This window comes from Hydra vulgaris, chromosome 04 (genome assembly GCF_038396675.1).
Source record: "Hydra vulgaris chromosome 04, alternate assembly HydraT2T_AEP".
In the NCBI taxonomy this organism is placed as follows: Eukaryota; Metazoa; Cnidaria; class Hydrozoa; order Anthoathecata; family Hydridae; genus Hydra; species Hydra vulgaris.
This window is the reverse complement of record NC_088923.1, coordinates 30,156,308-30,167,500: the sequence shown is the minus strand read 5'-3', so window position 1 is coordinate 30,167,500 and position 11,193 is coordinate 30,156,308. Positions and strand designations below refer to the sequence as shown.

Here is an 11,193-nt window from a genome sequence, read left to right as displayed (position 1 = left end):
CAAAGCTGAATTGTTTGCTAAAAACCTGCCTAGACTCTTCTACAGCTTGTGGTCTGGACAACATACCTGTTGTAGTCTTGCAGAAGTGTTCTCCGGAGCTGTCATCTATATATTCAAAACTGTTTAACAAGTGCCTTTCAGAGTCTTGTTTTCCAGCCTGCTGGAAAGTGGCATCCATTATCCCTATCTTCAAAAATTCTGGAGAGCGATCTGATTCGTTTAACTACCATATCATTAGTCTTCTTCCTATCATAAGCAAGGTTTTTGAATCTTTAATTAACAAACACTTAATCTCTCATCTTGAATCTAATAACTTACTTTCTGACCATCAATATGGATTTCGATCTTCTCGTTCTACAGCTGATTTTCCTACAGTAAGTTTTATCGTGCATTAGATAAAGGTGGAGAGGTTAAGGTCATCGCTCTTGACATTTCAAAGGTTTTTGATAAAGTTAGGCATGCTGGTCTTCTCCATAAGCTTTCTTCTTTTGGTGTATCTGGCAACACCTTTAAGAATATTGAATCCTTCCTTTCCAATCGTAGCATAAAAGTTGTCCTCGATGGACAGCACTCTTCTTCTTATTCTGTAACTTCACGGGTTCCTCAAGGTTCTATCCTTGGCCCTATACTCTTTCTAATTTCTAATGTGCGGTAGTGGTGTAGTGGTAAAGCGCTCGCTTCATAAGCGAGAGGTTCCGAGTTCGATCCCCACCACGTCCCTGGTAGTACCGCGCTCAACTTGTTTATCCGCGCAGCGACCTTGTTCGTCAAGGTTCGTGTTTCGGAGCTATAGAGTTGAGAGAGGGTTATAACCACTAATAAGTAGCCTCCTCATCTGTAGTGGCCTTCGGCCTTGAGGAGGTGAATAACAAAAAAAAAAAAAAAAAAAAAAAAAAAAAAAATTTACATCAATAAACTTCCAGATATTCTCACATCTAAGGTGGCATTGTTTGCTGATGATACTACCATTTATTCTTGTTGTGATAAGAAATTAACACTCTCTGATTGCTTGGAGGGGGCATTTGAGCTTGAAAAGGATCTCACTTCTGCTACAGCATGGGGCTCACAGTGGCTGGTGAACTTCAATACAGATAAAACTTAACTTCTTTCAGCCAATCGTTATCGCAATAATTTAGATCTTCCTATATTTATGAACGGTGATGTACTCGATGAGTCATCTACTCTTCATCTTCTAGGATTAATTCTTACTTCCAATCTTTCTTGGAAACCATATATCAAATCAGTTGCAAAATTAGCATCTGCTAAGGTTGCATCTCTTTATCGAGCTCATCATTTTCTTACTTCGGATTTTATTCTCTATCTCTATAAATCTCAAATCTGGCCTTGTTTGGAATACTGTTGCCATATCTGGGGCGGATCTTCTAACGATGCCCTTTCTCTTTTAGACAAGGTCTAAAAGAGAAAGGGCATCGTTAGAAGATCCAACTATGTTTACAATGCAAAAAGGCATTGTAAACATAGTTGGACCTGCTCTTGCAGTCAACCTCAAACCCTTTTCACATTGTCGTAATATTGCTTCTCTTTCTCTTTTCTACAAATACTTTAATGGGCACTGCTCTAAAGAGCTAGCATCTCTTGTGTCATCTACTAAAATTCATTCTCGTGTTACTGGTCATTCAATTAAGTCTCATCCTTTTTCTGTGACTGTTCCTAAGTGCTCCAAAAATGCTTATTCATCTAGTTTTTTTCCTCGAACATCATCTCTTTGGAATTCGCTTCCTTTATCTTGTTTTCCTGATTCATATAATTTGCAATCCTTTAAGTTGTCCGTCAATCATTATCTTGCTCTACAATCTTCATCTTTTCTCTTTCAGTAACTTCTAACTTAAATTAGTGGCTGCTTGCAGCCTTGTAGGAAGAAAAGATGTTTAAAATAAAAAATAAAATAAAAATATATATATATATATCAACCCTCAAAATTAGGAAAAATGATGTCGGCAATAATTTGCCGACATCATTTTTGTTTGTTAAAACAAAAATGATGTCGGCAAATTGTTTACAATTAATATAAATATTTTTTATTGAATAACAGCTATTGAGTTTAGTGATAAAAAGAGAGTTTATGGCTTTTAAAAAGCTAAAAATTTAAAGACCTTTTAAATTCCTAAAAATTTAAGAGTTATATATATAAACTAAATAGACAACTTACTTTACTACCCCACATCACAACAAGATAAACTATAACAAGACAAACTGCTATCATAAATCCCAGCCAGCAGGCTATGCTTATAAACTCTGTCTGTGAAAAAAGCTCTTGTGCATGGCGGACACTTAATGTAAACTCCAAAAATGTGATGCAGCTATAAAAAATATCATGAATGCAATCAGCTATAAAAAAAAAAAATAAACAATAATTTTTACGTTAACTTTGTAAAACAACTAAAGTATAAAAAAAATAATTTATCATTTTACTAATCGTTTCAGGATAGTTGTTAGGGAGGCAGGGCCACACCTTGAAGTGAAATTCAATTGGCAATTGTAGGAGGTTAAATTTATAATATTTCTACCATTTCTGACAATAATGGTATGAATATATTACACTTAAAATATAGTACACTTAATCGAATACTAATAATATCGAACTTCACTTAAAATATAGAACGATTAATTGTATAACTATTATACGAGTAAGTGTATAAGAGTGTACTAAATGGAAACATTAAAATAATTCATGATTAGATAGAAAAATAAAAATTTAGACTTCTTATTAACAATTTTAATTATATTTATATTAAAAAATTAATACAACAATTATAAATAATACTAATTCATAAACAAATAATGGCAGCCAGAAATTAGCACTGTTGTTATTGTAAATTACTAAAATTATCACTGTGATATTACTTGCTCAGTATAATTACTGGGCACTTCCATTTCTGTGCATAATTTTTGATTTTTCCTTGTTTTTACAATTAGAAGTTAGGTATTAAAGCAATACGCAGGCAAAAAATTTTTAAATATTTTAAAAATATTTTAGGCTGAATGTTCAAATATATATATTTCATTTTATAATTTTTGTGTGTTAATGCCACAATAGTTTGAAAAATTTACAATAATTTTCTAAACACTATACTCTAGAAATACTTAATTTACAATAACTTTCTAAACACTATACTCTAGAAATACTTAATTTACAATAACTTTCTAAACACTATACTCTAGAAATATTTAATTTACAATAGTTTTCTAAACACTATACTCTAGAAATACTTAATGACTGCTATTCCTCATTGAAAAATATTAAATATGAGTTGTAGAGAGAGAATACTTTATTTGAAATTCTCAAAAGCAATTTATTTTCATAAAAATAAATACATGAACTGTACAAATTCGCAACTTCCATAGATGACCTTACATGAACTGTATTTAAACGATTGCTGTGACTCTACGATACATAGTGCAATCCTGTAACTTTCTGGAAATCTTTACTAATATATAAAATATTATTTAAAAAAAAGTATACTGCTTAAACTTATATTTTCTAAAGAAGTTTATTTATCCAGTAACTAAAATTTGCATTTTTCTGTTCTGTGTTATTCTGATTCCATTTCAAACTTAATTTATTCTTTGATAAATTCACCATTATTTGTTATAAAATATATTTAAATAGAACTAAATGAGAGTAAATTGGAGATCGGCAGTTTTATTGTTATGAAAATAATAGACAAAACATACAAAATTTCTGATTTTTTGTAACTATTTGAACTTTTATTATACTTAAATTGAAACTTGCAAATTATTAAATTAAAAGAAAGTAATATTACTAAAAAAGTTATTGTTCATGTTCTTCATAAAATGTTTTAAAAACTTTTCTTTTTTTTTCAAAATTCAAAATTGGGTTTGGTGATAATGTAGTACATAATAAGAGTTTAATTTCTGCAATGACAGCATTTAACTTCACAATGTTTTATACATTGATATCTATCTGATATCAATGATATATATGATAAATATATGATATCTATTTTAAATATAATAATAATATGTATTATCAATACATATTTTTGTTTTATTTTAATTTCATGTCTATTTGAAACTTTTTATGTTAATCTAACATAAACAGAAATTATCGTAGCAATTTGAAATTAGGAATCCCTTTTGAAAGTGTTTCATAAAATATTTTTTATTGTATTTTTGTGTAACTCAATTAGAAAAATGTTGTTTAAAATAAAAACTGATAAAAAGAAACACGGTGTAACACAAAATAAACAAATTTGGTAAGTACATAATGGAAAAGGATTTTCAGTACATATCAGATAACATTGTTGTATGACAATTACTTTTCCTTTTATGTTTTTATATGCGCTATCAACCAGTGACATGCTGGCTCCAGAGGCTATGCGAGAATCCTGCATGGGTCTTTAGCTTTTTATCTTATAATAGCCTTACAGAAAAAAAATTATTTTACTATATTCTTTAAATGAACAGCGAATAATTTTTTATTCTTTTGATTTATCACAAGTTAATTTTTTTCCTTATCAAATTTAAAGTTTTAAACTTTGAGCACATTAGTATTTTGCCTAAGCAAATTGTTAGCTTCAAAAATAATAACAAAAAATGTTTTTTAAGGTCATATAAGTCACTTTTAATGATTGTTATTAAAGGAACCGCATCAAAGATTAAATTAAGATGGGATTTCCTGATCCTGAAATTATAAAAAGGCATCACGATCACTAATTTTTAAGCATTAAAAAAAAATTGTTTGTAAAATTAAATAATTTTTTCAATTAAAACATTTTATCATTTAAACTATTTAGTTTTAAACTTAATTATTGCTTGTTTTATCGTACCATGTTATTTAATTGCTACATAGCAATTAAATAACATGATAGTTGAGGAAACAATATGAATCTCTAATAAAAACTCTAATAAACTGAATCTCTAATAAAAAAATAAATCTTTAATAAATCATTAATAAAACTCTAAGGTTACATATGTAACCATAGAGTTGAAACTCTATGGTTACATATGTAACCATAGAGTTGAAACTCTATGGTTACATATGTAACCATAGAGTTGAAAAATTAAAAAGGTAGATTTAGTAGAAAAACTTTTTAGATAAGTAAATTTTCTTTATCATTTTTGTTCATTTTGAAAATATTTTGACCACATAAAAAAGTCAAATAACAAACTTGATGTCTCAACTCTATGGTTACATATGTAATCATAAAATTTTAACTTTATGGTTACATATGTAACCATAGAGTTTCAACTCTATGGTTACATATGTAACCATAGAGTTTCAACTCTATGGTTACATATGTAACCATAAAGTTAAAATTTTATGATTACATATGTAACCATAGAGTTGAGACATCAAGTTTGTTATTTGACTTTTTTATGTGGTCAAAATATTTTCAAAATGAACAAAAATGATAAAGAAAATTTACTTATCTAAAAAGTTTTTCTACTAAATCTACCTTTTTAATCTTTTTATCTATTTTTTATTATTTAAAAAAATTGTGCTGAATACATAAAGTTCCCCAAACAAAAGAATATAAAACAATAAACAAAAGAAGTTGCTGACTAATCAATAGTTCTCCGAAAGAAGTTGCTGACTAATCAATAGTTCTCTGAAAGAAATTGCGGACTAATCAGAGTTTTTTAATCGAAACTCCGAGTTATCACATAAAGAAGAAAAGTCACTTGTCACATAAAAAGTTATATAAAAAGGTGATTTTAAAGCAAGAAAATTATTTTAAACAACGAAAGAAAAAAATGTCTAATTTATGCCTTAAATGTTTAGTATGAATGCAAATACAAGTTTAAATGTTTTGCATTGACAAAATTACTCATTATATTATTACATCTTTCATTATTTTCATTGTTATATTTAAAATAGTAACACATGTTGTTTTCGGAACATAAATAAAAAACTTGAAGAATTTCTAAACTTACAAGTTATCAGGCAATTTTTTATTTTAAATAAAACTTGGTAAATATTAATTTTAATATCAATAAAATATAGAAATTCTTGGATTATGTATTGTTAGATTACTTAACATTGTAAAAATATTTTTAACACAAAATATCATTTTATTTTTATTTAGCAATTTTTGGGCAATAAAAATTATCCATTGATTTTTCTACAATCTCAAAAATTATCTATTAATTTTTCTATGTTTTCCTAAAGATTTGATCTTCGTCTGAAATCTATCATTACATTTTTAAGGAAAAATATCAATGCTGATAAAAACCATTTTTTTTATAACGAAATTTAATGCTTTTTAGTTTATTGCGTTTTATGACATTTTACTTAATATAAGTTAAATGTCATTATAAAATGCTTTTATATATTTATGGCCCTTCAAATCAAGCATTTATGGTAAAATCCCGCAAAAATAAGTCTTTTAAGAAAAATCCTGCAATGGCTTTTTGGAACCAGCACGCCACTTTTTTGGAACCAGTCACTAGCCACTGCTACCAATAAGGGTTAAAAGAACACTGGAGAGGACTGGGTTGAAAGATTTTACAACAACAACAACAGAAAAGATCTTTATTAGAACAATTATTAATTAAACTAATCCAAAGCTGAAAAAAATTTAACAAACTTTTATAATAAATTACATGTGTTGATTTTGTGTTCATGTTAGCATTCAAAATAAAAAACATAAAGGACTTACATAAACATCCAACACTGGGTTCCAACTCTCTTGCAACGTGTGTCTGTTATATATATGTAAAATTGCCTAAAATAAAACAATTAAATTATTCTCTATAAAAAATATAACTGTAATTTTATTTAATTTCAAAAAAAAATATTTTTATAAAAAATTATCATTTAAAAATTAAAATAAGAAGAATATGTTAGTACTGTGGTAACCTAACTTATAATATGGGGTTGTTTAATCCCTCCTTCCCCATGTTACCATGCGTACTTTTAAATCCCCACCCCCCTTAAAAAGTATGCACGTTTTTTAAACCCCCTCCCCCAACTTTTTGTTTTCATTAAAAAAGTTTATTGAAAAAAAAAAAAGGTGGAGGAGGTACCTTAGATACTTTATACGAATCCAAAGCCCTTTGTTTGTGGCACAGGATCCCAATTTAAAAAACGTATTCAAATATATATATAAATATTAATTTTAATAAAGTTAAAGTACAAAAAGTCTTTGTGTTCACTTGTCCAAGAGGTTGATGTTATGGACTTCAGCAGTGGAGACCGGAGTTCGACTCCCAGTCAAGCCTTGTTGTATTATTTTTGTTTTAATGACGAATCAAATAAAAATAAAATATATTTAAGGCGGATGTTTTTTAGGCATTATATAAGGGGTGGCATGTGTGCATGGGCACAAATGCCACCCCTTTACAATTACAAAAAGTATGACCATGCAAAAAAAACACCAATTTACAAATACATTTTTTTTGGAAGGGGTGGGGGTGTTTGAAAATTTGCATGGTCATAACTTTTGCTATTTACAAAATTTTTCTACAAAATTTAAAATCTGTCAATAAAATTAACTTTAGTTATAGTAAAGTTGAAAATTTTACAACATTAGTGCCCTCACGTTTGGGCAGAGGGGCAAGCGTTTTAAGGATTTTTTGTTCCCAGGCTTCTGCCATCCCAATTTTTTGCAAGACCTCCTCATTTGGCATAGGTATAAACATACTTAAGTTTGGAGTTTGCACAATGTGTGAAAGTGTCCTATCTGGAACATCAAAAAATCCTGCGAATGCTCATGCATGTGTGTGAAACTCTATGCACACACATCTTTACCATACATCTTTTTATGTTGGCAAACAGGATCTTTAGTCAGAATTTTAACTTTTCTTTTGATTAGCTGGTTTTTTTTGATAAATTATAATATTTAAGTTCATTCTTTTAAATTGAACCCCCCCCCCCCTACTGTGCTTTATGGATGACCCCTATCTATATATATATATATATATATATATATATATATATATATATATATATATATATATATATATATATATATATATATATATATATATATATATATATATATATATATATATATATATATATATATATATATATATATTTATATATATATATATATATACACATATATATATATATATATATATATATATATATATATATATATATATATATATATATATATATATATATATATATACACACACACGCGCGCGCACACACACACATATATATATATATATATTGGTTAGTTAATAGTATTAGAGAATTTTATCAATTTTTTTTTTTTTAATTTCATTACTTTTTGAACACTGTTTAGAATACTCAGCTTAAATGTGATTTCTACTCTGTGACAGCTTAAGGCTCACAGTTACTGATTTTTAACTTGAACAATAGTTCTTCACTGTTAGCCATTATCAAAATAATACGTAATAAAACGTAATAATAAAACGTAAAGCATGTAATGAATATTAGGACATATGATATATTTTGCTTATTTTACCATTTGGATGTACACTTTAAAAAAGAAAAAGAAAAAAAAAAGAAATTTCTTTTATGTTTTATAAAAAAAAGAAATTTCTTTTATTCATAAAACATCTTTTTCCTACATAGATACTGACTGCCACACCGAAATCCTAACTTGATTTATATAATACAGCTGTTACATATGGCTACTTTTATCAGTGATGTAGCTAAAACGATGAGATAACCAAAAATCTCATTTTGAGATATGAGCAAAAGAAACTTTCACAACTGATAAAGACGTGTGCATTTATTACTTTCACAACTGATAAAAACGTGTGCGTATATTTAGTGCGTAACATATTTTCCATAGGATCGCCATTGTTTTTTCCCTTTTGCAATACGATATTCTGAAAGGCGACAAAAAATGCTACAAGATGGCACTAGCACAATTTTTTCAGGCAAATTGGAATCTCATATATAAAATAAGTATGCAAACAAAACATTTTATCGTGAAAAATAAACTGTCAGGTTATTTCAGAAAAACATGCTTTTGATATTTTTGACTGATATTTTTTTAAATTCATTTGATTTACCATTGATATTATCAAGTATGGGAGTTAAAATCAAGGAATGGTCCTAAGCTCAGTGCATTTTGGTTATTGATTTGTTCAAGCAAGGTAAAACATATAGGTTGATAGATAAAGTGACTGGAATGGCATTAGGAACCATCAGCGATCTGATTCAAAAGTATAACATGTTTGGATATGTGCAAAATCAGCCAAGATCCGGAGCTAAGCGTAAAACAACATCATGAACAGATCGATAAATTGTCAAGATGGTGCAAAAAAACCGCTTTTTATCAGCACCAAAAATGTCAAACCTGCTTGAGAAAGATTTTGAGTTACAAGTGAGCTCATGTACTATTCGAATTCCATTGAAAGAAAGTGGATTCAAAGCAAGAGTTCCACGCAAGAAACCATTTCTTTCAAAAATCCATCAAAAACGAAGACTTTCATTTGCTAAAAAATATGCTGGTACTATTCTGGAGGAAAGTTTTGTGGACGGACAAGTCAAAATTTAACCTTGTGAAATCCGATAGAGCTCAAAAAGTATGGAGAAAAAAAGGTGAAGCATTCACACTCAGTTGTATTCGAGACACAGTAAAATTTAGTGGAGGCAATGTTATGGTATGGGGATTGATGGCTAAGAACGGAACAGGAAAACTGGAGTTTATTGATGGAACTATGGACCCTGAAGTTTATGTTAACATTCTCAATAAAAATCTTCCAGCTTCAACTAAAAAACTACGATTAGGAAAACATTTTATCTTCCAATAAGACAATGACCCTAAACATACGTCAAAGAAAGCAAAAGAGTTATTATTCAAAAGCAAATTGAGTTACTTGAATGGCCAGCGCAAAGTCCAGATCTCAATCCAATTGAACATCTCTGGGTTATTCTAGATAAAAATGTGGCATATGATGTCTAAAAAGAAAAGAAGAGCTAAAGATCATGCTCCAAGAAGCTTGGGCTGATATTAACTCAGATACAACAAAGAAATTAGTTGAATTGATGCCATGTCCACTAGCAGAAGTCATAAAAGCTAAAGGCGTTCTAACTCGATATTAAAAAGTCATAAAAAAAATTACTCTGAGAAGCGTTAATCTTTAAGCCCTAATCTTTAAAATTTTGTTTGGATACTTATTTAATGCTAAAAATTGCATAGTTTAAATGTATCTTAATTTTTTATCAATTAAATATTACTATTGATTTTTTTTTTTGCATATTGAATTTGCAATTAAATTTTCTTTCAGAAAAATCATTTTTTTAATTTTTATAAAGTTATTTTTTTTTGAAACAACCTGACAAAGTTCATTTTTCATGATAAAATGTTTTGTTGGATACATATATGTGTGTGTGTATATATATATATATATATATATATATATATATATATATATATATATATATATATATATATATATAAAACAATAAAAATTATTATTTTTGTTTATTATTAACAAAATATTATATCACTTACAAAATTTAAATGAATAAAATACCTAAGTGAGGGTACAGCTACAATGCCAATAAAAATGACACGTGCAACATTTATCCAATGTCCAGTTGGTATAATGAAAATATGTTTGAGAAAGAATGTGTTTAACTCTGATATCTATAAAAAAAATTAATTTGTATTTACAGGGATGGAGTTATTGATTGGTTTATCATATAGTATGCTGTTTTTATTTGAAGTTCTCTTATAATACACAATATTATGATTAAAAATATATAAACTCTTACAAATTATTGACTAAACCATTAATTTATCAATATTAGTGTTATATTCAATGTAGAACTATTCTTGAACCAATAAAAGCAGAAAAGAGACGAGAAGAAAAAAGAATACCCAATAAAAGAAGAGAATAAAAAAAAAACTTTTTTTATTAAAGTATTAAAAAATCATTTCATTATCATTTATTCAAATATTTTTAAGAAAGATTAAATATATATATATCTTATACTGCTGATTTAGGTGAGCAGTGTGACGCCATACTGAAATAGCCTGCAGCCGGGGGCTTCAGTACATACATCGACTGACAAATAGTCTGACTCACAGTGGAGTGCTGCTATATCAACTGAGGGTTTGGCATGGGGCAGCAATCTTTTCATTTATTATTCTTCATTTTTTTTCTTCTTTTTCTAAATAAGCTGTATTGATTTAGATAAGCAAAAAAAGTGAGCAAATGCTTACATAAATATGCTATAGTCACTGTTCATTTTTAGAGGTTTTAAGTTGAGGT

General features: G+C 28.1%; 1 protein-coding gene across 1 annotated transcript in view; it reads right to left on the bottom strand.

Annotated features, from left to right (window-relative positions):
* Window positions 1–11,193, bottom strand: part of LOC100202105 (phosphatidylserine synthase) — a 65,065-nt gene that overhangs the window by 15,006 nt on the left and 38,866 nt on the right. Inside the window, exons 9-11 of the mRNA XM_065796029.1 lie at window positions 10,453–10,565; window positions 6,645–6,710; window positions 2,171–2,321 (exon numbers count right to left, since the gene is read on the bottom strand). Coding sequence (XP_065652101.1) covers window positions 2,171–2,321; window positions 6,645–6,710; window positions 10,453–10,565 — 330 coding nt within the window. The remainder of the gene's footprint in view (window positions 1–2,170; window positions 2,322–6,644; window positions 6,711–10,452; window positions 10,566–11,193) is intronic.